The sequence below is a fragment of the Euprymna scolopes genome, chromosome 5 (assembly GCF_053919585.1).
Source record: "Euprymna scolopes isolate OS-2025 chromosome 5, ASM5391958v1, whole genome shotgun sequence".
Lineage (NCBI taxonomy): Eukaryota > Metazoa > Mollusca > Cephalopoda > Sepiida > Sepiolidae > Euprymna > Euprymna scolopes.
Window position 1 is genome coordinate 103988718 of NC_136486.1, and position 27272 is coordinate 104015989.

At 32.3% G+C, this 27272-nt stretch overlaps 1 protein-coding gene across 7 annotated transcripts in view; it reads right to left on the minus strand.

Annotated features, from left to right (window-relative positions):
- LOC145276941 (S phase cyclin A-associated protein in the endoplasmic reticulum-like) overlaps positions 1 to 27272 on the minus strand; it is a 559542-nt gene that overhangs the window by 341302 nt on the left and 190968 nt on the right. For all 7 annotated transcript variants that reach the window (XM_080128440.1, XM_080128441.1, XM_080128445.1 and 4 more), the window contains one exon: positions 4631 to 4739. In XM_080128440.1, coding sequence (XP_079984566.1) covers positions 4631 to 4732 — 102 coding nt within the window. In that variant the 5' untranslated portion in view covers positions 4733 to 4739. The remainder of the gene's footprint in view (positions 1 to 4630; positions 4740 to 27272) is intronic.

Here is a 27272-nt window from a genome sequence, read left to right on the forward strand (position 1 = left end):
AATTTGTAAATCGCAAGTTAGGAAAAAATTAAACCCTTCCAAGATGGACAATAAATAAAGCCATAATATTTTATGGTAAAGTTAAGAGCCTACGAACCATAGTTTTTTAGGAGATGTGATTATTGGATTAACCAATCAGAAATCGTCTGTGGCACACACATCTCTGTTTTTATAGAAGATATAGAAGATTACTTGTAAACAACTTAGCGGCGACAATTTTAAATGTGATATTCATTTAAAACATGGTAAAAATATCAATTCAAATTTTGTTGTAAATAATTTTATTAAAAACAAATATTTATTTATTTTATTTATTTAATTTTTTTTTTCATAAAAAATATAAATCCAAAGATTAATTCAAGTTGTGTAAATATATAAAAATTGCATTCTTGTTCATGAAAACCACTCGAACATACCAATGTGAAGGTTAAAGTGGTGTCACCCGAAATCTGCTCTTTTCTAAGTGAAGCTGGCCGGGGTCCTTAATCCCTGCTTGGTCCCTTTTTTTTTAGTGATTACACATAGTTTTACAACCTTACCAGTTGGGCATAGAATTAGTGGCAGAAATAATTAATGAACATTTCCTAAAACATTAGAACAAGCTCAGAAATGATGATCATTTTATGTTAAATTTATATGTGAAACTTATCTCCCACTGTAAATTAGAAATTACTGTTTTTTTTTTCTTTTTGCTAAGCTTTCAAAGTGTTCACACATACTCAGCTAAAAAGTAGAATCTCTTTTTTTGTGGGTGTTTTAGGTAAGGGCATTAATTTACAAATGTGCCATTATTAATAGTAGTGGAATTACCGTTATTATTATCTGTGCCTTTCTTTCTTTTTAGAGTAACAAAAAAAATCAATGCACACACACACACACACGCACACACACATTATATACTAGCAGACCACCCGGCATTGGCCGGTCATAAGATATGTTTAAATATGATACTTTAATGTATGTAGATTTTGTATTTATTATTACAGAGTTAATACTGCTTTGACTATTATATTGTACCCAGTATATAGTAGTGATTTTAAAAGTTAAAAAGAAGGACTTGGGTGCCATCACCTAGAATCGAAACTAAAACATATAGCATTCCAGCCTTAGGCATTAAGTTTGATAAATTTGCTAGAATTGACGTTATGGCGTTAAAATTTGAGATGGTAACAAATTCAGAGTCATATTTTGTTCTTGTTTAACTGTTGAAATCACTACTGTATGTTGGGTACAATATAATAATCAATGGAGTATTTGCTCTATAATAAAAAAAATGTTAAAACTGCATACATTAAAGTATATATATATATATATATATATATATATATATATATATATATATATATATATATATATATGTATATATATAAGTTGTCTGGCAAGGCCATAGGGAAGACAACCAAGCAAAAGCATAATTTATCCCAAAGCAGCAAAACTGAAGTTGGTCTGCCAGGACACTATATATATTCAAATGTAGGCAAATTTGAGCATATTTTATTGGTTTGAAAATATAGGTTCTTTTTTTACCAATTGTCATAAAATATATACCATAGAAAAGTATAATAATCTTCAAAAAGCCTTCAAATTTTCATGTAGTTTCACCCCATGGAACCAAAGATATGAGCATTTCAATATTCAATTTGGCTGCGAGTATATATATATATATATATATATATATATATATATATATATATATATATATATATACCATTTTTGGGAGCAATTTTATAAGTTCCAAATATCAGCGACTCTTGATAAGAATTTAACAAATGAAGGCTCGTTGGAAAGCTAATGACCTGAATTGTGTAGTGGGCTATGTGACAGTCGCTTTAAGGTCGCACATTAAGGGGATTATCTATCAGCCAAAGCCTATTTTGGCCACTTTTTACAGCCATAAAATGTCTCGATCATGGTCATTTGTTTTCTTTGTTTTGCATATGAATTACAAAATATCTGATACTTCCCAAAAACTTCTAGCCTTGATGGAGGAGAGATTAAAACTTGCTGTTATGGTTTCAAATGCTCTGAAATAGCAGTAAGGCGAAACTTGATTCCAAATATTTCTCATGCGTTATATCTCTCCTCTTTGGTTTTCATACATAAAGTAAATCTCACAGTGTATAAGAATTATTTGATACTGGAGATATTCATAATCGTACCCTATTTCCAAAAGAGGGGATATATAACATATGAGAAACATATGGAATCAAGTCTCCCCTCATTGTTATTTCAGATCATTTGAAACCATAGCAGCAAGGGTTTAGTCTTCCCTTCATCAAGACCAGAGGTTTGGGGGAAATATATATATATATATATATATATATATATATATATATATATATATATATATATATATATATATATATGTATGTATGTATGTATGTATGTATGTATGTATGAGAGAGAGAGAGAGAGAGAGAGAGAGAGAGAGAGAGAGAGAGAGAGAGAGAGAGATGTACACAAATGTATGCACACGCATATGTATTTATATCTATTCCTAACAAAACAAAAAAAACGTGGTTTCTATTTTAAGGTTAATTTAATCAAATAAAATGCGTATAACTAGTAAAAAAATGGAACGTTAAAGAAAATGTTATTTATAAGGATTTATTCGGTTGAAAAAATGGGACAGTTGTATTCGCAATCGTAATTTACAGTTTCTTTCTAAAAGAGACCTTTTAAATACAATGGCTTCGTAATCACATTATTCAATACGTTTTTCGACTTCAAAGGGGCATAACTCTACTCACGGAAACTGTGAATTAAGGGCCTTAGTAGGTTTTAACATGCAAAAGTTTAATGAAAGTAATTACGTTGCGGTTTACACTTAATTCGACGAATCTGCTTCTACAGGCTTATATTGCCATCTCAGGCACGATATGCGAGACAAGCGATCGTGAGAAAGATATTAACTCATATAAGGTACTTTTTTTTTCTTCGTTCGTCTGGCTTACTTAGTTTTCTCCATCGTTTTTCATTTCTTAATTAAAATGTTCTGTTGTTTTATGGCTTATTAATTTATATTCTGGTGTTTACGAATTTCTTTACTGTTTAATTCTTTATTTTGCACAGTACTATCAGCCATCAAAATCAGTGGTTGGTAAGATTTCTTATAAACTAGCGGGGGTACCAGGCGTTGTCTGGCTGTGGTGGTGGTGAGGTGTGTGCGTGTGTGTGTGGGGGGGGGGGGTTAAATCAAAACAAAATGGAGAAGAAAGAATAAGCCGAACGTATTATTAACCCTGTTTAAATATTATAACTTTTTTTTTTTTAAACCGGAAAAACAAAAATAACAACAACAAAAAAACAGCGAACCTGATGCAAAATAAAGAATAAGCGAACAAAAAAGAAATGGAATAAATAACCTTGTTTAAATGTTAAAACTTCTTAAAAACATCGGAAAAACAAAAATAAAAAAAAAACAGTGAACGTGGTGGAAAAATTAAAAAAAAAAAAAAAAGAATGTAAAAATGGCATAAATAACCCTGTTTCAATATTAAAACTTTAAAAATGGGGGAAAAAATATATATCTAATATCTAGGCTCGAATGTGCAATCTTAAGATAACGGCACTTCCACTATAACGACTGGTCTATGATTGTGTGAGCAAAGTTAGGTCGTTTTTTTTTTATATTTAAACTAATTCAATAAAGAAAATTTTTTTTGCGCATGCGTATTTGGCTAAATTGTCATGAAGGAACGATTTTTTGCTATCCCTCCATGTAGAAAAGTGCCCAGTTGAAGGTGCAGGAATTAATGGTTTTAGCCAATTTTTTTATATTTGTCGTCCGAAGGGTTGAGCTTCAAAACGATACCGATTTTGTGTCGCCTCTGTGGAAAGTTTTAGGCAGACATACATATATTTAAACAGATTTTTGCCCTTTATTTCTTTCTAGCAGGGGGTACCCGGCGTTGCCAGGGTGTTTGGAGATGTGTGGGTTAAAAAAACAAAAACGTTGGTCGGGTGTTTGGAGGTGTAAAAGAAAAATAAAAGTTTTGGTCGGAAGGTAGGATTGAATCCCAAAGCCTTGACGCGAAGATGGAAACGAAAGGAAAAAAACCCCGGCACCTAACCATCTTGGCCACGAAGGAGAGGAATAAATAAGTGTGTTCAGTTAAGGTTTATAAACTGAAATATATAGGTGCGAGGAATTGGCGTGATGCTTGACCTAGTTTTGTGATGCAAGCCAGTTACTGTTTCCCCCGCGCCATCATTCGCTTTTTGAAGACGCGGCGAGCTGGTAAAAGTCAGGCAAATTAAATAGACAAGCGACCCCCATTGTTAAGTTGTAGATATTATCATTTAGACGTGATATAAAAAGTTTTAAGAATGAGTGACAGCCTTGAGAACCCACTGGAAAAAAGCCTTTTGCAGACATACACAAAAAGCGAACATACACACACACATTTTCGCTTTTATATATATAGATAAATGATCTTACACTTCAGACTTATACGATGAGTTCACATAATTCATATTTTCTGTTTTTTTCCTTTGCATGCTTATCAAACCTGATCCCTTTGACATTGACAGAAATTCATATTCAACGGTTGTTATTGAATGGTTCAAAGCCTTTCTCCATCCTTGATATAAAAAGTAAATTCAGAAAAATAAAGAAATTTTTATTTACCTTTTTGAAATCTGCATCGAAATTAATGGAAAATTGTCTTGTCTGTGTTTTGTTATCCACAACGTTTTCTTGGATTGTATGGAGGTTAGAAATCGCCATCATCTAAAAGCTGAAATGAAAATGAAAAAGAATAACTCAAATGTCAAATTTCTTTCTTTATAAAATTGAATATATATATATATATATATATATATATATATATATATATATATATATATATATAATTTAAAGGAGATTAGAACAATAGTCTAAAGAACTGAGTGTATTTCAATTTAACAGTGAAATTACTAGTTTAATTAAAATACAGGAAAGAGAAAGTGCTCGTTGTAATTTAGATATATAATAAGCTCGATAGGTAAATATCCTAGAGCTAATTCAATATTAAGTAATGTGATTGATAATTTAAAATTTAAAAATCAAATTATAATTAAATTAAAAATCCGTTTCATAAGAAGGAACAACAACGAAATCAATTATCTGTACGATCGTTTCGGAAAACAATGCTTTTTATTGTGGTAGACATCAAGTTACGTACAATAATTACATACCACAATAAAAAGCATTGTTTTCCGAAACGATCGTACAGATAATTGATTTTGTTGTTGTTCCTTCTTATGAAACGGATTTTTAATTTAATTATAATTTGATTTTTAAATTTTAAATTATCAATCACATTACTTAATATATATATATATATATATATATATATATATATATATATATATATATATATATATATATAAATGCGAGATTAAGACCGATAGTACTAAGAAGATATATCTTTGGGGCCACTGATTGCGTTTTAAGGAAAGATATAGAAACCACAAAGTATCCTTTAAAAAGGAACCAGAGATGGAAACTAATTGAGAAGGTGTTAACGATAGCAGGGAGGATGGTACAAGAATGAACATTAGAAATAAAAGGAGGAATACAACTGCATTAGGGGATTGGATCAGGGAACTTAATAGAAACAATAAAGATTTTGAATTGAAATGGTCAGTAGTGGATAGGGGGAGTAAGTATAGCCCTGGGAAATCAAAAAGGTGTAATCTATGTTTATTGGAAGCATTCTACATAGTGAATTCTAAAGAAGACATTTTGAATAAAAGGTTGGATGCTATACAGGGATGTCTTCACAGGAATAGGTTTTTGCTATCACGTCTTAAATGTAACTGAGGTAAAAATTTTCTGTAACAATAAAGATCCTTGGGTACAAGGCCAAATTTTAATATAAAGTTAAATAGCTTGGAATGATGTAGTCTAAACGAAGGATCCAAACCTAGCAAGCAAATATAGTTTCTATTATTCTACACTGGATAAGTAATATAGATATAGAATAAGGCTTAACAAAGATTAGCAATATTGTTCCATAACCGCGAGCACTTTTTTAGTCGTAGTAGTATTGATGGTGAAATAAGTGGTACTGTTTCCAGATCAATAAAATAACTTAACAGCAAACTAGCAATTATATATAAAAAAAATTAAATTAGCAATTAGTGAATTGGAAATTAATTGATATTGTTCTCCGACAAGTAAAACTTGAAAAATTCCTGCTTGTTAAAATTACTCTTGTTCTAAATGATTATATCCAAAGTGGTAAACACCACTTTATCGGAGTAAAACATACTTGGAGCTATAGACTTGTTTTATTATCAGAAGAATTATTAATGGGATATATATTATTTTATTTAGGTATCCAAGAACACAATTCACGAATTGTAATGTTGGTTCTGGAGCCATGAATAACCCCAGCAGATTATGGATGGATGGCAGACATAGGTTAAATCCTTGGGTATATAATAATCTTAATTTGTTGAATAATCAGCTTCAAGATTAAAAATATACTTTAAAATTTTAATTTGTTGAATAAGCTAGCTTAGCCTTTTTTGTATCTGTTTAATTAATTAATAAATAGACGCATTTTAGGGTTTACCAAACTAGAAACATCAAACGGCTCTGGTTGTCTCCCTTTAACTGTTATAAGTACCTACGGCAATCTTGGGTTCCCATAATTTCATCTAATTTTTAAAAATTAATAACGAGTTGGATTATCTCCCTTCGTAGCTAAGAATACCCGATTTTTGCCAATCCCAATAGATGAGAACGAAAGAGAATAATGGAATAAAAAATAGAATGGGATCCATAACCTTGAATGATGAATGAGGATTAAATAAGTATATGGTAATGTTTGGGCTTTATTTCCCTATTAAATAAAATATTAACCTAAAACTGGTCTTAAATCTAAGAAATAAGATAGCCGATATTTTTGTAAACAAAGTTAGCGAGCATAGGTTGAATACGAAACTAACATAACCGTAACGTCTTAGCTTAGTTGATCTGGCCATATTATAAATATAAAAATAAAATTCTAAAAAAAATTTTTTTTTAAATAAATTATGTGAAATAAAGAAATATAGAAATCAACGAATAGTATTATTAAAAGATATTAAATGGCTACAGGTTTTTGCGATTACTTCTTATGACAGGTTTTAAATAGTGATACAAAAATTAGGTGATATATAAATATTTAAATAAGCTCCTGACAAAGATGCGTCCGGGATAAATATTTTCGCATGCTTTATTTCCTTTAAGGGAAATGTCTTTACATATTGTTCTATTGTTAAAGTGTTTTTTATTCAATAAGTCTGAAGAAAGGCTGGTTATGTGAAAATTTTCAAACACCATAATGTTTGAATTTGTCCAATTAGTCATGAAACAATTGTAACTAACAATGAAATACACTTTTTGTTGTTATCAATTCTTTTTTTGAAGTCTTGGTTTTGTTAATACAATACATGAATGCTCAATTATGAAATATGATAATTTTGTAGCTTACAATTTAAGTCATCTCTCTTTGGCTTAAAATTTATTGGCATATGAAAATTTACTGAATTATACAAACCCAGTAAAATTCGGTATATTACAAACAAGTATATATATATATATATATATATATATATATATATATATATATTGTGGTATGAAGTTTAAATGGTTATATACAAACCATTTTTAAACATAGTGAATTAAAAATTGAAAAGAATGAAAGGGCTACCTAACCAGTTTCAAGTCTCGTTCAACAGAGCTAAATCAAGGTTTAAATTATTAGGACGACAATTAAGAGAAAAATATGATGGGATGAGGATTATAGCGATGGAGAGGGGAAACAAAGGGAATTAAATAGAAACCACTTTAAATCCAATGAGATTTTCTTTTTGTTTACCAAGAGAAGGTCTCAAAGGCTTAATGCAAATAGTTTCTAGAATCTTCAAATGATAGGGCGAGTGCGACTTACTGAGAATAGAGAATATGTAGACATTAAAATTAAAGGCATAGAAACGGTTATTTATAAGGTGCTTAACAATGGAAGAACCGTAGGTATTATCTAAAAATGGAGAAGCCAGCATCATAGAAGAAAAGCAATATGGTATGCAAAAAAAAAAAATAAATAAATTAAATAAAAAATACCTGAGCAGCCTCATCAGCATTCTCAGACTATTAGTAATAGACTAACCCCCTTTTCAAATATGAGGAGGCAAAGGCTGGGAGGCCAGACCTCCTTTAACTGGACAGGACCAGAAACATACCTCAGCCAATAGGCAAAAAGGTGTAGCATCTGTTCTTCAGATGTGGCACTTCCATTTCTCGCTCTCTTTCAGTGGAAGAGAAATCCTTCACGACTGAGACAATTTTCATTTTTGTACCTTTTCTCCACGTTAAAAAACGACCCTGGTGTCTAACTCTGTCCCGTGGGGAGGCATTGTAAATAGGTACAATAAAGAAAGTAATAATAAATAAAAAAGGATCGATTGCCAAAGATCTTCTAGCAGTATATCTCCCAGTGGAGAATAGCCTAGCCCGAGGTCAAGTTGACGAGGACAAGAGAGATATTTTTCTTCCTTATTGTTTAGAAGCTCTCTGGGGCTCCCCTCTAACCTCTAAATGCCAAGAGATCTGGAGGCAGTTCTTCAATAGTTCAGGTTGAAATTAATATGCTCTGGAGTCGGGTTGGTCCTCATGCAACCAAACCATCTCGCAGGGCCGCTCTGCCAGAAAAAAATAAATGTTAATGATTATGATAGCCATAAATATACCAACACCTGTGCTGACAATATATTATAGATGGTGGTTGAGAAAAATAAACAAAAAACGAATGTTATGAATAACTGGGTCACCATTTAGCAAGTACTAAATTCATTAAAAAGGATGTGGGATTATAGTCAAGGTTGTTAACTCTTTTTGACTTCTGATTTTTGCTCTGAAGATGGCAGTGACAAGAAAGATATTGTCCCTTCTAATTACTGATTATCTTCCTTTCAGATAACGTAAAAGCTCCCCCATGTTCCTCGTGTTAAGAATAGATTCCTTGTCCGCTTGATCATGTCTAAATAGCCAAACAAATGGACAGCAGAAACCGAAAGTCAAAAAGAGCAGACAATCTTGACTATAATCAAACCGCAAACAGAAAAATGACACTCCTACAGGATTTGAACCTGTGCTTCAGAAAGATATCCAAATAACAAGAATGGCTTTCTCCTCTGCTTAACCGTGCCTAATTATCCAGCCAAATGTACAGCAGAAACCGGAAATCAAAAAGAGTAGACCAGAATGAAAGAGAAAAACATAGTTAACAAATAAAACATATTTATATATTTACATACAATTGTGTGAAAGATATTTTAAGTCATTAAATTGCTTGTCAGAAAATTTAAAAGTGCACACGTTTATAGAATGTTCGCAGTATGAAAGAAGATATGAATATTAGAAGTGAGTATGTCTATGTTTGTTTTCTGCAAGTGTGAAAATGCGTGTTTGTCAGTAGTCATTTCCAGGGATAGATCCGAGCATAATGTCACGTTAGCGGACTGTATTGATTCTTGATCAACTGTTTTTCTCTGAGGTTTGGTTGTCCGGTTACCATTTTTATTAGAAATTGACATCTTACATAAGTTCATTAAGTTGTTTCAAAGAAACAGGAATCATTTTCATTGGTTGAAAATTGTAGATTTCACACATTCTCATGAAATAATTTTTATTTTATTTCAAGGATAACAGATGTAGCACATCGTCACTACATCCGATTTTCACGCGATACAATAAGAATAAAAGAAAAAGAAAAAAGTAAGCTACACAAGTAGACAGGATCTTGTCAATTCTTTTTCATAGTTTTGCTCAATTATAGTAAACTCCATCGATGAGAGAGTGATGCAGAATAAAGATGGAAGGGGTGTTATAAATTTGTGTAAGCTAAATGGACAGAAAGAAAGAGAATAGCTTTTACAAGTTAGTAACTTTTTACGTACGTCTGTATCATATCTCTACCTCTCCACAGGATCAAATACAGGGGTAGAAAATGAACGAAAAGTGCCAATTACAAGGAAATTGAAAGTCAACTTTTGTCAATTTCTAATTCATCCTTTTTAATTTGACATTGGAAAAATTCCATTTCAAGGTAAAACATATAATTAGTATAAAATCAGAAATATCGAAGACACAATGAGAACCAACCTTATAACAAGGTAGTCTTTTATTTTTAAAATGCTTTACGGTTTATGCTTTAGAGTTTAAAAAATGGTTTACGTTCCTAAAATAAAAAGAAAGCTTACAAAAATTATCTCCCCTTGTTCTTTTTATCGCAGCTTACTGTAAAAGTTTGTTGGTGTAGACGACTCTTATTAGCAACAACAATAACAAACTTTTATGTACATAAAAACAGCAGAATTAAATAACATTAAGAATTATACTATGAAATTTGCGTTATTCAGTTAAAATTTTTTATAATATTGAAAAAATATTTGTAAGAATCAAATCGAAATTCTAATTTTGGATCAAATTAAATAAAAATTTATGTTGATTATCAGTTCAAGAAAAAAAAAAAGGTGCTTATTCAGAATTGGCACTTATAGCGATAAACAAAAATGGGGAAACACTTTTATCATGTACCTACTTATCACGGAATGAAGATGGTATATTCCAAAAATCACAAAAATTGATCAAGTAGTTTTTTTGCTTTGTTTTTCCAAAAACAATTTTGCCGTTTTTTTACTGATAAGTGAAGGCCGAAGCCAATTTTAATATTCTTCAAGTTTAGTTTTTAACTCATATAAAATGACCCTTTTAAAAGATGTTTTCATAATTTGAAAATTTTATTTTCTGAAAAAAAAAGAATTTTTTTTTAAATTACATGTTATGTTTGGTTTTAAATTTTATGTTTCAATTGTCTTTCTGACATTATCAAAAAACACAAAAAAAAAACAACAACAAAAAACATTTTAAATGAAAATTGGTTGCCTGCCCTTGATTTTATTATCGATTTGGAGTAAAATTTGATTTTCTTGAGTAAAAACATATTACTTGATCAAATTACATGATTTTTGGAATATTTTATCTTCATTCCGTGACTAGTATGTACATCATACAGACTTTTCTGTATTTTCTTTACTTTTAATTGCGCCATAAGCGCCAATCTGAATTACCACAAAAAAATTAAAAAGTGAGAGAAAGAATAGAGTAAATGGATTCAAATTGAATTTAAATCCCTACAAATCACAGATGAAAACAGTTGAAATATTAAGAAAACTTTTCAAATACAGAAGCCAAACTACATAGCTAGGAGAGTCTGTCCAACTTTAGGTAAGTCAAAAATAGAATGCTAATGTTACCTAAACACAACTAGAAATGTTCTTTCTATATTTTTAGTTGAGTTTACATGCAACCAAGGGAACTAAAACTGTTAGGGTTGATATGTAAGAAAAATCCAATAATCTGAGGGGTAGAGAAGCCCTTCTTCTTTCCTCCTACCACCAAAAAAAAAAAAAAAAATACAGTTATATAGCACCCACATCAATTGGTGCTGTTATAGTAATATATTCTGCCCCATAGATGTACAAAAAAGAAAAATTAGCAGAGATTTGCTAGCACATGTTCCTCTAATTTAAGTCTAAAATAAGGTACAGAAACCTAACACCGGGTGAAGGAACATCTCATGAGTTTAGACCCTCATTTTGAACAGCAACAATCAAATCAAATTACAACAAACTTGTTACTAGAATGAAGGGTCATTATTAGGGGAAGAAGTAAGAAAGTTAAAAAAAAAAACAAAATAAAACACGAGAATGCTTTTTTTAGGAAGGATCAGGAAGACAAGTGGACACAGAGATAAATTCCTGCTGATATAGCAGTTGTAGTGGACTGGTGGATATATTATACATCCACCAGTCGTACAAAATATGGGAAATGAATTACATTGAGGAAGGAACGAACAATACGTTTACTTGAATTAAACGAACTAGGATTTATTTCATGAAGAAACAAGTGAAAGAAAAGGATACAACACGTGTTCATGTCAGCGTTTGTCTCTCGCTGCTTACTGGTGAGAAGGAGAAAGTCTATTGTTGTAGAGAGAGAAAGAAAGAAAGTCAATCCAGTTTGGTGTGCGTCTCTCGCTGTTAGCTGATGAGGAGGGAAGTGTATTGTAGTATAGAGAGAGAATGAGAAAAAGTCAATCCAGGCCATGGACATAGAAAACGTATAAAGTGTACATACTGTCTGTTAGCTCGTGCCCCATACATAGTAGCAGGGGACGTGACGCGCACGAGCGTGCGCCTCCCTTTCGGGAGGCAGCTGGTTAGCCGAACCTCTCAGCTCGAGAGCTGGTCCGCAAAAAAAGGAAGATGCTGCTTATTGCTCTTGCTTTTATACTTGTTTCCGGTGGTCTTTTGCACATGTGTGAATTTCCTTTGAAAGGGGAGTGACGTTGTCCATTTGTGCGCACATGTGCATACATTAGCGTGTGTGTGTATACACATGAATGTGGGTGTATATACGCGAACGTGAATATATGTATGTGTGTGGACGTGGGTGCGTATGTTTGTGTGCGCGTATGTATATGACAAGTAATATAGCTTGAGATGTGAACGCGTGTTTTTGTGTGAGACTAGGAAAGGCTCCCACACAGTGAATTTTACTTCTCACCAAGAAGCGGGTATCCCACTTCTGACAAAAAAAAAAAAAAAAAAAAATATCGTTGGAAGAGCAAATTTAATTAAGAGTTCATCCTTTCAGTGAAAAAAGAATTGTGTAAACTGAAGCCCCAAACGAGGAGGTCATTATTTCGTTCATAAAGTCAACCCCACCGCGCGTGTCAGAAACGAGTCATCCTTAAAGAGAAATGTACATGAAGTATGTTCCAGTTTAATAACAACGGCAATAAGGAGGAAGACGCTACCCGCATGAAAATTTAATTTGTCATGTTTTCACACACACAAAAAAAAATTTTTTTAATAAAAAAACAATAATAATAATAATAATAATAATAATAATAATATTATGAATCTTGTGTTATGAGGGACCCAGCAACTAACTTCCTCTAAGTGCATAGACATTTTTTTGTTCTGTTTTCTTTTCTTTTTTCTTTTAGCATTAATGAATGCGTATTGTTTTTTGTTAAGTCTGCCTCGTGTTTTCTTTGAACGTTTTCCAACAATTATTCACCCCGCTTTATGTCTTTATGTCGTGCAAGGAAGATTGATTATATAATTAACTTTTTTTTCGTGTTGCTAACACAAGACTTATTGGTGTGGATCGAAGGGAAACTTCTGTGTTAATAAAAACGCGGAACATAAATGATTGTGAAAGGCTTTCAAAGATGGACAAAACAAGGAGGGAGAGCACCATTCGAAGATCATTTAGAAAGGCACATCGACTACTTGAATCTTGAGGATGCTTATTATCAATCAAAATCAAAAGAAAGCCAACAACCATTATTAGTGTAAATTGCAGCGCTAAACAGTTGCGAAAACGCAAAGTAATTCAGAATGGTGATAAAAAAATGCTGAGAATCCTGAAAATCAGGAGGAACTTGTTGTCACTCAGACTCTATGAAACACCATTTGTTTATACCAGTAAGCGATCATTGGTAAGACTTGTGTGAGAAATAATAATAAGTATACTATGATATTTTTATGAAAATATATCATGTATTAAACATGTATTAATAATAGCATTAACCCTGCACAAATCATTGTTCTTCCAACAGACTACTATTAAGCAGCAAGATCGAAGACACACGAAGGTGTTTAATAGTCATTCAAACTAAAGAGTTATTCCCCTTAGCAGCTTTAAACAGATTTATTTCCCTTGAACTGCAATTTATTATTATTGTTATTATTATTATCTTTTTTTTTTTTTTAATTTTATTTATTTTTTTTTTTTTAAGTCTGAGAATCACTCCAGACAAACCATGAAGCCACTTGATGTAAGGAACTAACAAAAACGGAAAATGATTAAAGCAAAGACAGGAGATATCTTTTTAAGATATTTTCAGGTTTAATGTGAAATTTTATGCTCTTTCCAATAAACCGAATATAATATTCTAGACAAACGGTTTTTTTAACCCCCCCCCCATTTTGAAATGTTTATTAAAAAGTAAATAATTAATTTTCTTACCTAAGTTTTATATATCACAAATTGAAGATAAAAGATCAATAAATGAAATAATCTAATTCAAAACAAAAACAAATGAATAGTTAGGTGCAAATTTACTTGTAAAATCAAAAGTTTAAAACCTTCTTTTCAAAAAAAAAAAAAAAAAAACACGTTGATATATATATTTTTTAAAGTTAAACCTCACATTTTGAAAATATCGTCCTGTAAAAATTGGACACCTACATTAATTTTTTTTCTATTTTATTCAATGTCGTTTTTTTTTTTTTTTTTAGATTTGGAAAGAAACAAAGTCATTGCATAAAGAAGAAATAAAATATTTTAAATCAAAAACTCATATAATTCTTTTAGAGAATGAAAAAAATTTGGAAGATTTGTCGGCAGGTTTTTTTGTTTTTTTTAAGTAAAATTTGGTGAATGAAATGTGATCATTTTTCAAATACGGTGACCAATACTTAAATAATTTGATTGTTGACAGTGACCACATGTCAGAAATTCAAAGGAGAGATAAGACAGATATCAGTACTTCAAATGTTTGTTTCTTTATATAGTTACTACCGGGAAATATATTTGGTCTAATGTGTTGTTTTTACGTTTTTGAAATAATTAATTATGGCGCTTTTCAGCCTCCGTATTTGTCAACTGGAAGAAAGGGAGGCAACTCCACTCTGTGACCACATAATATTATATTTGAAAATCGCGGTCTTTTCGAATGGTTGCTTAAAAAATTATTTTATTTAAAAAGTACGTGGAATATAAAATATAAATATGGACAAATTCTTATAAATGAAGAATGGAAGCACCCATTGATTAGTATTTTTATAGATAAGTGATTTTTGGAATTTATATTTATTATAATTAGAGTAAGTTAAAATTCGTTGAATTTCTTGAAATCTTTTTTAAAGAAAACCGATTTAAAAAAAGATATTGCATGTTTTTCTATTAAACCTTTTATTATTTTAAAATTTGTGTCTTTGCTCCTTTTATTGAAAAAAAAAATTAGGGTTTAAATTACATTTTTCAAGTAGTTATAAGCTTCGAAAGATAGCGAGTCTAATTATTCAGATTTTTATCACTTATTTTTAATGGCGATATCTGACACTGCTAGCGAATTGATGGGGTCACTAGAACAACGAGTCAAACGAGCTGGAGCAAAAAAAAAAAAAAAAAAAGAAAAAGTGAACATATTAGATAATTCTGAAGGAGAACACATCTGATAATAGTAACAGAAAAGTCTAAGGCTAGCAACATAACGTCCAGGAGAGAGTGGTTGAAGAGAAGAAGAAAGACTAAAGCCAATCAAATTGCAGATACGTTTCTGCGCTTTATCAAAAACCGTAAAATGAGACAGAGATTCACCAGCCCAAAATTTAGTTAAAATGTTAAAAATTAATAAAATATTTACCATTTATGAATAAGACACCTATCTTTATTCTAATTTCCCTCCAATAATTCACCCTTTAAAATGTTTGTTAATGATTATTTTTTCAGAATTTCTCTTCAGTTTATTATTAAACATCATTTTTAGGGAGGTAATATTTTTTTAGCATTTTTTACTATTTTATTCAATATAAGCACTGAGGCGTTTACAAGTTTGAGTTAAAAAGTGGCAATTACAAGGAAATTAAAATTCAGATTTTTTAAATTTCTAATTCATCCTTTTTTAATTTGAAGTTAGACATTTTTCATTTCAGGTTATAAAAACGAATAATAATTAGTATAAACAGAGAAATATAGAAGGCAGAAAAGAGAACCAACCTTATGAAAAAAGTAGTTAGGCCTCACCGAAGTTTTTAAAGTGTTTTATATAGATAAAATAAAAGGAAAGCTTACAAGAATTATCTCCCTTTTTGCACTGATCACAATTTACTGTGACAATTCGTTGGTTTTAGATAACACTTATTAGCAACAACAAAATTTTATTAAAAAAAAAAACAAAAAAAAAGAAAAAGAAAAAAACGTGAATAGCAACTTGTAAAAAAAAAAAACAAATACAAAAACGCAATAGTTGAATTAAATGATAGTGAGAATCATACTATGATCGTCTCAGAATCAGATTGCTGAAATTTCAGTTAGGGCCTTTTCAGCTCTGGCAGACCATGTCAAAAGAGGGGATAAAGCTCAGCTTAGACACTGCAAGGTCGTTATAGAGTGCAACAGAAATACCTCCCACATTTTAAACTTTCAACTATATGTTGTTAATGAACTTATGCAAGTACCAATGATTTTTTTTTCATTTAGCTAATAACTTGCCATTTATTCTTCAGGTATCGTCATAAAGAAATATGGTTTGGACTGGTGCACATCGTGCTTTTAATAGAAAATGTTTTCTGAAAAAATAGTGAATCTGTAACTACAACACAGAGAGCTTTCAGTGTTCATTACAAGTTAGGATGGCATGATGCTGTTCCAGATAAAAAAATCAATACAGGTATGGATTGCAAATTTAATTTCAGAGGTGCAGTTCGGCACTTAAAAGAAAGTTGTTGTTGAAACTCTCTGTCAACCGCTGTGTAAATCCCTAAGGGTCTGGAAGTAGTTCTTCAAAAGTTTGGTAGAAATTAATATGCTCTGAAGTCTGATTGGTTCTCATGTGACCAAACCACCTTACAGAGGCTATTCTCCAACAGAAGAAAGAAATGTAAATGTCTATAACTGCTAAATCACTTCCCCACATTGTATTCTTTAGGCCTTGAAGCACTTGAACGCAAACAGGCAGAAGAATTCTACACACTGATATACAGTTCTATCAATACAAATTAATGATTTCTCAGAAACTGCACGACTGCAACCAGGAGTATCACATGTCAAAATGTGGGAGATATTTCTGCCACATCATGTATAAAACATTATCTAAAGAAAAAAATGATAAAGTCTTGTATATGAAATAATTATTTTTATTAACAACTCAAGACAACAAAAAGATTATGTGTTTTTAGAATACGAAGGTTCAGAGAACCTCAAGAAGTTTCTGAGTAAAGAAATATAGTAACCTTAAGGAAAAATTAAGTGCACATTTGCTTAGGAGAATTTTTTGCTATTTTAATTTTACTCTTATCTCTCTGCAGTTTTAAAAGTGTTTTATGTACATAAAATAAACGAGAATTATCTCCCTTCTTCCACTGATCGCAGTTTTGTATACACATTCGTTAGTTGTAAACAACACATTTATTAGCAGCAACAAATTTTTATTAAATGAAAAAAAAAAAAAAAACGAATAACAAAACAAACAAAAACAAACAGTAGAATTAAATGACAGCGAGAATCATACTCAGAATTAGGTATGTGATATTTCATACAACTGTATGTGTATGAAAAAATTGTAATGAGTGTGAGAACTACTTGTCTCAAAAACGTCTACGTGTCTGTGTATCTTGTACGGTTCAGCTGATAAATAAAAGAAAAACCCAAGATGGCGATGCCCAGTTAATTTAATCCTCAATATTCTCTTCAACTAACGCAAATTCTTGTCGATAATATGCAAATGAGATGCTGTCAGTTTGAATAAAAAGCCTGTTTTTTTTTAATCTGAGTCCATTCGAATTTTGGAGTAGTTAACTTTGACAGCAGTATGTTGGATTTGGAAGTAGCTATCTTTGACAACAGATTTTAGAGTACTGGATTTTGACAGCAGTGTATCAGATTTTGGAATATTGAGTTTTGACAGCAGTGTGTGGAATTTAACTCTGGACATGATTAATTAAAAAGCAGAATAGGGAACAATTAACTACAACCACCAATATATTTAATATTTCATACTACCAATACAACAGAAGTAATTAAATTAGCTACTTTGTTAGATGGCAGGACTTACAAAAGTTTTTGGTGATTGTGATAAAATTACATCATAATCTTAATCATGGAAAACCCTAATAATAATTTTACATTTTTCTCCAGCTCTCCAATAGTCAAAATCGAAAAATAGTGATAATTGCATAAACATATCGTATCACTGTCTTTTCACTTTTGTTACACACTTTTTCACTTCATTCTTTCTGTTGCTATATTCTTTATTTATTTTTTTTTGTTTATCATGGTATTTGTAGCAGCTGGTTGGCGATACACACGGTTTGAATAAAAAGGTCACATGTTCAAATCATAGCAGAGTCACAATTTTATAGGAGCTAACCTTCACATAGACTCTAAGACCAACTTCTATAGTAATTTGCAACAAAACGGTCGTCAAATGAAAGGAAAACAAATCACTTTATAAACAACAAATGATGATATGCATTTGTTTCATTAACTCTGCATTGGTTCCGTGAGGTATCTACCCCCACCCACCCTTTTTTGAATACTCGTTATTTCTATACCACCATTTTTTTCTTTCTTTCCATATAACTTCTTGACTCATTAAGAGTGTAGTGTATCAGTTAAGCTACAGTTAAGCAATATTCCTATGAGAGACATAATTTGTGGTTTTGGGATAACCAAACACCCCACTTTTGTGTACTGGCAGGTGCAAACACCTCGCTTGACCAATAATGTTTGAAAGCCCCACGTGACACCACCATGATAGGGTTAAGTGACATACACCATTGGGCATAAGCTAACAAAAGTTAAAATAGCATTACAGTGAAAGACGTGATTAAGTAAGAAAATTTACACTTCTACACTATTGGGACGAGATTTTGTAGTCGATAAATGGAGTTTTCAGATAAAAAAAAACAATGGTCTCAACTGATTTTTTGTCAAGTTAAAATGGTAGCTTGTAAATTATGCAGTCGGAATTATTGAATTATTAAAAAAAACAAAAACAAATTTAATTGTAGCAGCTGAAAATCTTGTTTAAATCAGAACAGAAAATTACCTCCCTTTTAAACTCTCCTGTGTTTTACAATTATTTTCATCAAATTCTATTTTTTATTTTCTTTAATAAGTAATTTTCTATCTTATTGATTTTCTTAATTTTGGGATATAATCATCTTAAAAACACACAGAATATATAGATACCATTGTTTTCATGTGAAATTCAATATTATGATTTCCGAGAAGCTCAAAACTTTTTTATTGCAGCTTTTTATCCAAACTGTATGTTTCCAGTGATGAATAGCTTTTGTTCTCTATTGGATATAGGCAGGAGAGAAGGCATCTTTCTTTGTTGAAACTCTCTGTCAACTGCTGTGTAAATCCCTAAGGGTCTGGAAGTAGTTCTTCAAAAGTTTGGTAGAAATTAATGTGCTCATGTGACCAAACCACCTTACAGAGGCTATTCTCCAACAGAAGAAAGAAATGTAAATGTCTATAACTGCTAAATCACTTCCCCACATTGTATTCTTTCATAATAGAAGGCTTCAAGTTTCTGGATGGTAATCTGTTTGAGTCAGTTGCCTGACATAGTCTTGAAAAAAAAGTGGCAACACAGTTTCGACTTTTTCAAACTAAACCTAAACTTAACTTAGAGTTAGTTAACAGATTTAAAAAGTATGTCCCGGTTCAAATTCTGTAGAAGTAGACTATTTCAGAACAAAATAAGGAGGGATTTGCTTCTACAGAATTTGGACCTGACCAGCTCGTTTTAATAAAAGAGTAGGTTGATTTTCAGTTTAAATAGTTTACTGCTAAAGGCTGTAGTAGTCATTTTCTAATGTTTAAAACTGTTCAAATTATCACTTGAATGTGCAGAATACGAATCAAAGATTTAAACAGGAACATTTTTATGCTACTCACTGCATTTTTTGTTAAACACTAAATGTAAATACATAGCAACATAAAGATTTCGGTGATGCATGCACTGGTTCTGAATGTCATGAGTTGTTCCCCTTGATTAAGTTTGAAAAGGAATTAGAGAGTATTAAAAATTCACTGCTGTCGGACCTCTTCCGTGCGGTTGCTATGGAATAAAGAATTTCCGTCTGTGTTTGTTTACAATATTAACGTCAGCTGATATTTGGGTTTGACGATCTTAAAAATAGTCTTTCTTCTCTTTTAGATAAAAAGAAATATTTTTACAGGGGAACATTTTACACCGATATAACGTAAAATATTCCCTTGTAAAATTTTTTTTTTTTTATCTATAAGAGAAGAAAGACTATTTTTAAGATCGGATTTTTTTGATTTTCGAATATTTATCGGATGAATTTCCGTACCAGACAGCGTAAGAACACTGCCAGACATATAAATACATAGATATGAATTAGCTTTTTGTGAAATTTGCAAAAGACAGGCTCAGCCGTTTCGGAACCTATGAGGAAGGAACACACACACACACACACACACACACACACGCACCACAGACACAGACACACACACCACACACACACACACACCACACGCGCGCGCGCACACACACACACACACAGACACACACACACACACGAACACACACAATTAGGCAAAATTTGTTAAACAAAATATATACGTATACATAAATATCTATGGAAACAATTTTGTGTTTACTATAAACTTTTTATGCAAATATTATGCAAGTATAAATCATGTAGAATATCTGCATGAATATAATTACACGTAATAGTTAACTAAAGATGATTATCCCATTAGAAAACCAAAGCAACTAATAGGGAATTAATTAAAATGAATGTTTAAAAGAATGTGCAAATTAGCTAGATCTTTTGCTAGTGAATGCAATTCCACAACTCATATATAAGAAAATTGTATTTTCTTTTTTAAATAAATTGAAAAGAGGGGTTTTAATATGAATATACTTACACACAAAAGAAAAACGAATTTATAGGAGTATAGAAGAAGATAGATAGATAGATTGTGACTTAAAAAAATGACACTTTAATTAAATTTATATAAAACAAATCTATATGACAATTAATAGACACAGCACTTATAGTCCATTAAAAAAAACAATTAAACAAAAAGTAGACTTTATTATGTCTATGCCCACTTATCTAAAGCACAGATTTAAATTTATTGTACCATATCACTGTAAATATTGTCCCAAAAGTATAGATTTTTAGGAAGTTTATATGCGTGAGTGCACAAATCCTTAATAAAATATTGATTTGAAACACAAAAGCATAGAATAATTAACTAATGCCTCTTTTTAAAACAAAACAACAAAAGGGTTTATTTCGTAAGATGCAGGACTGTGTCCAAAGTGAAAGAAAGAAAGAAAATCTGAAATAGAATGTTCTAGGATGTTCCCATTTTGGGAGGTAGAAACTTGAAGTGTTCCCAGGTTGTCCAGTGGAGGTCTTCAGTGAAGGAATCGCAGCCCGAGGGGGGGGGGGGTTCAGTGGACAAAGAGTGGGAGTCTGTCTTCTTTGCTAGTCTGAGCTCCTCTTGACTGCTGGCTAATTCCCAACAGGGATAATTAGTTCTTTAAGGGGCATTTAGGATTAATGCGCTCTGTTAGCTGATTGGTCAGTGCTTAGCCACATCAGTCAGGAAGAGGGCATTAATCTACAAGAGAAAATAGTGCGCTATAGTGACTGCTACAGATCTTCTCATTTTGTGCCACTTTTAGCCTTTCCTCGCTTGATAAAAGAGCTTGGCAAAATGTTGAATTTTAGATCATTTGCATTTCCATTTTATCTCATAATCTCTGTATATGAAATTATAAAACTATTAGGTATTATGTGCGGACAGCAAATACATTTGCTAGCAGGTTTGCAGAGTTAGACTGTATAAGGTTCGACTCACACTCAAGAATTCCAATTCCACTGTTCTCATCTTGAGTGTCATTTTCACAATGTTTCGATAGAGATAACCTTCGACCTTCTTCAGGTGTATTTTAATGAAATGCGGAATTTTTCTGTCGAACTTGAGAATTTGGATAGAGTTTTGAACCGAACATTTAGTTATTTCGTGGGGGTAGCATGCTCTTGTTCCATTAGCCATGACTGAATAGAGGTCTTAAGCAATTCATGATTGTATTTTTCTTTCGCCTACACTACCCGTTTAGAATATTTGGAAAAATCAATTGTAAAAGTGATATTCTCCTGAAGGTTGAAAGTTAAATTCTCAGTGTGAGCGACTAAAAAAGTACAATTGTGAATTATTTAAGACCTCTAACCAGTTATGGCTGACGGAACGAGATCATGCTACCCCCATGAAGCAAATAAAGGGTTCTGTTCAAAATTCCGTCCAAATTCCTGAGTTTGACAGAAACATTCCCCGAGTTCAACAGAAACATTCCCCGAGTTCAACAGAAACATTCCAGAGTTCAACAGAAACATTCCAGAGTTCAACAGAAACATTCCAGAGTTCAACAGAAACATTCCAGAGTTCAACAGAAACATTCCCCGAGTTCAACAGAAACATTCCCCGAGTTCAACAGAAACATTCCCCGAGTTCAACAGAAACATTCCCCGAGTTCAACAGAAACATTCCCCGAGTTCAACAGAAACATTCCAGAGTTCAACAGAAACATTCCCCGAGTTCAACAGAAACATTCCCCGAGTTCAACAGAAACATTCCCCGAGTTCAACAGAAACATTCCCCGAGTTCAACAGAAACATTCCCCGAGTTCAACAGAAACATTCCCCGAGTTCAACAGAAACATTCCCCGAGTTCAACAGAAACATTCCCCGAGTTCAACAGAAACATTCCCCGAGTTCAACAGAAACATTCCCCGAGTTCAACAGAAACATTCCACGAGTTCAACAGAAACATTCCCCGAGTTCAACAGAAACATTCCCCGAGTTCAACAGAAACATTCCCCGAGTTCAACAGAAACATTCCAGAGTTCAACAGAAACATTCCCCGAGTTCAACAGAAACATTCCCCGAGTTCAACAGAAACATTCCAGAGTTCAACAGAAACATTCCCCGAGTTCAACAGAAACATTCCCCGAGTTCAACAGAAACATTCCCCGAGTTCAACAGAAACATTCCCCGAGTTCAACAGAAACATTCCCCGAGTTCAACAGAAACATTCCCCGAGTTCAACAGAAACATTCTCCGAGTTCAACAGAAACATTCCCCGAGTTCAACAGAAACATTCCAGAGTTCAACAGAAACATTCCAGAGTTCAACAGAAACATTCCAGAGTTCAACAGAAACATTCCCCGAGTTCAACAAGATATACATGAAGAAGATCAGAAGTTAAATTCATCGAAACGTTGTGAAAATCAAGATGAGAACAGTAGTCCAAAGAATCTAAATAATATGAATAACCAATCCTCATCTCAAAAAAAAAAAAAAAAAAAAAAAAATAGATGTCTGAAATCCAATTTCTCATTTTAAAGTTTTCCGATATTTAGACTGTCCGTTGATTCTTCAGAGATTAAAGAATCTGACTGACTCCCAGCATTCTTACAAGTTCGACTCTGATTCCTGTTAAAACCTCTGGCTCTACAAACCTGTTTGCTAGTGACTTTTATGTTTGTTGCGGTTTATTAAACATGGTCTATTATTATCTTCTGCTGAAACTTCACAACTAATCAAAAGACTGAGTTAAAAAAAAAAAAAAAAAAAAAAGTATGTAAATATATTCTTGTAATGTTAGAAGTTATGTAAAACACCAATATTTGGGTCACTTGACGCATAAAGTTATTTATAAAAAAATTTTCTTTTTTTCAAGGATGGGTGCTTATGCGAAAAGTAATTGTTCTCATAAGTCCAGGATAACGTCTACACAATTATCTGTTCTACTTTAGTAAACATTCCACCTGTGTATTTCAACATTAATAGACGTTCTACCGACATGTATTTATCAGGTCTGAGTAAAAGTTTTTTGCCGGTTTGCAAAAGGGGCATTTTAATTTTTTGATGAGCCGTTCCATATAAGTTAACAAATTTACAGAATTGATTAAGATATTGTCCAATTTCTACTGTACACTCTTTAACCTTTATCCTCGAGTGGCCTCTTGGCCTTGATTAAGGTGATGCCTGTGTAAAAAAAAACCCAAAAAAAAAACGATTGTAACCTTTTTTATGCATACTATTATGACTTCATCATATAACTTCATTTTCACATTAATAAAGTGTCATTCATATTTTTATGCACTATTCTTACCCATGTTGACCCTAAAAGTAACCTTCTTTCGTAAACAGAAAGGGGGGGGCTCATCTTCCATCATGATAATGCTCGTCCTTACACAGCACTACTGACCAAGGATTTCCTAGGAGAATTTGGTTGGGAAATCTTGCCTCATCCTGCATATTCTCCTGATCTAGTTTCCTCTGATCATCACTTACTAATTATCACGGGGAAGGGGGAGGGCAGCTTTGCCCGAGCATAAAATATGCTTAAATATGATATTTTAATTTTTCCAGATTTCGTATATATTATTATAGAGTCATGATTTTGAAAGTAAAAAAAAAAGTATTTAGGTGCCATCAGCTAGAATCGAAACTGTAATATTCAAAGCTGGTGACGTTACCACTATTTCAACATGACACGCATATAAACCGATTAAAAATTTAAAAATAAACTAAGATGAATATACAAAATGTGGAACGACTTTTTCAATATCGACCCATTTTTGACCCCTTAAAAACAATTTTAACCTGCTAAAGACCCATAAAAGAACGGCTCGTAAAAAATGCAATCATTTGAGGCTCCTAGCACCACTCTGTGACTTTTAGTTTCGGAGGAGATAGAGTTTGAAAATATGGAGACAGACAGATCGACAGACAGACAGGCATGTAGCCGTTTATATATTAGATTTCAAGAATTACAAAACCATTTAGTTAGATTCATATTCCACATCAATTTTACAAGTGATGCATTTATAAGCTCGTTGACATATAGAATCAAGTTATAAAGAGCAGAGGTTGTTATTGTTATTTTTATTTTTTTTTTTTTTTACACAGTGATCACCACTTATCAAGGCCCGGAAGCCACTCAGGGATAAGGGTTATTGCAAGTACATTACGTTAGTGTGGAGATTTGATGAAGTGTTTACTTAAGGGGGCGGTTCATTAGGAATTTGTTAACATTGGACTTGAAGACATCCAAGTTGTAGTCCGGTGGGAAGCAGGCAGACGGAACAGAGTTCCACAGGCGTGCAGTTCTAAGAAAGAAGCTTTGTTCATGGAATCCACGTTTTAATTTAGGCGCAGATAAAGAGTGGGGGAAATTTTTCACAGTGGATTCAGCTAGACGGGTGTTTTTCATGAAAGATTGGCGAGGGGGGACCAGAGATTGGAGTTCAGACGAGCACCTGCCATGGAAATAACGATAAAACAAGGATAGGCTCGCAACGTCTCTTCTGTGGGAGAGAGGTTGCAGGGTAGAGAAAAGGGCATCCCCCACTAAGCCACGAAGTCTATTTTGTACTCTGTCAAGGCAGGATAGGCTGTTTTTAGCAGCTCCTGCCCAGATATGGCAGCAGTATTCCATCCTTGGACGTACTTGGCTTTTATGAATAAAGATTTTCAAAAACTGTTTTTATTTTAAGGATAAAATTTTAAATGTACAAAAACTTTTGACCATGGGACGATTTGACAGCATGGTCTATTCAGCAGCGGGACAATTTGGCGTTGATCAAGCTAGTCAGCATTTTGAGAAAGATTTTATAACTTTTGAAAAATTTAAGAAAAGCAATATGAAAGTATATCACTTGTACTGTTTTTTTTTTAAAAAAGAAGATCACGTTTTTGCAAAGCTCTTTTTGGTTAATTATTTCCAAATTAATTTTTTAAAGATTAAAAACTTAAAAAATATTTAAAATTCTTTTTTTTTTTTTAAATTAAAACAAATAATATGAAAATATAGTCTTGTTGTTGATGACTATGTGTTGTCTTTTGCGTTGTTTTAAATAAACACAATTATTTCTAAGTTCTTTTTTAAAATCATATTAATTTTTTTCCTTTTAATAATTTTTATTTAAATTTTATTAAAAGAAAAAATATTTTCATTTACTGAATTAATTTTTAAAATATATATATAAAAAAAACTTTGACTATAACAACAAAATTCTAATTTGAAGTTGAAACTTCTGCCGAATTGGCCACATGCCGAATTGGCTATGCTGGATCGGCCAAGCCGAAATGTACCAAACCCAAAACTTTTGCTCCAATCTAATATTTAAAAAAAAACTTATGGTTTGGCCATTTGATAAGACTGTAATCAGAAATAGTTACACATCAAGCACTTCAGACCATTCATAAAACCTACCAAAAGACCATCAAGGCAACCAAATGATAAAGGACTTTAAATCGCTATCAGACGTTCCCTTTGAAAACGACACAAACAAAATCATCAATATCTTTGAAGGTAGGTGTTCTTACAGAATTTTTCGTTAGCAACATGATGTTAACCAAACTAACGAACATGCAATGATGATGATGATATTTGTTGTTGAGCATCATTCATGATAATGATTTTGTTGGCATTCGTTTCTCTGATATCTTTCTATGAAGAATTCTTTCTGGAATGATATTGGGTACTTAAAGGAGGGACTACGTGAAGGTTGCCAACGTCTCTAAGTGAAAGTGTTCCGGTGGAACAGCCTGCATTCGAACTTGGCACACCTAGGTTGTCTGTCTGTGTCGTTAACCACTGAGCCACCATCACCTTCCTGGTGATGACGATGTCGACAAGTTGTCTTACCAATGCTTGAGAGTTTATGGAGGTTCGTTTTTGGGGGTCACCACTTGTAAAATCTCCATTTTTAGTGAGGGTCAGAGATATCTTAGGTAATTACCAATTTGGAGAGTTACATATTAAACAAAAAAAACAAAAAAACAAAAACAAATAAAGACACAGTGAGATACATTTACACAAGAGATATTTATTATGAGTTTAGGAATAGAGGAATACAGCAATAGAATGTTCATGAATATATTTAGAGATTTTGTAGAGCAAGGGAGAGTCTTTAGATATAGAAGAGATCTGATGTCGACGGTTTTAGTACCCTGCATCATATGGGTCTAAAATTTTGTATCAAAACTTTGCGCAATTATATGAACTGTATTTTTTTCGTTAAAAGTTATTAAAGAGAGTGTTCATTGCTTTTTAGATTGTTAGAAAGAAATTGTAAGAATGTTTAAATGTTGTGTGTGTGTGTGTGTGTGTGTGTGTTCGTTAAGTTGCAAGGGATTTTAATTATTGTTTTAGTACCAATAGGTCCCTGATGGAGAACTATTGCATGTGTGCTGTTAGTTCTGGATTCAAGTCTGGAAGAGAGAGAAAAGAGAGCGAAATGTTTGGGTTTGACCTTTTTATTTGCTTCGTCACGTACTCAAATCGTCTGAAGCATGACGTATGATTGGCCAAACTAGGAGTTAAGTTGCATGCCTGTGCCAATCAGCTTTGAGCTTGTAAATGAAAGTTATTT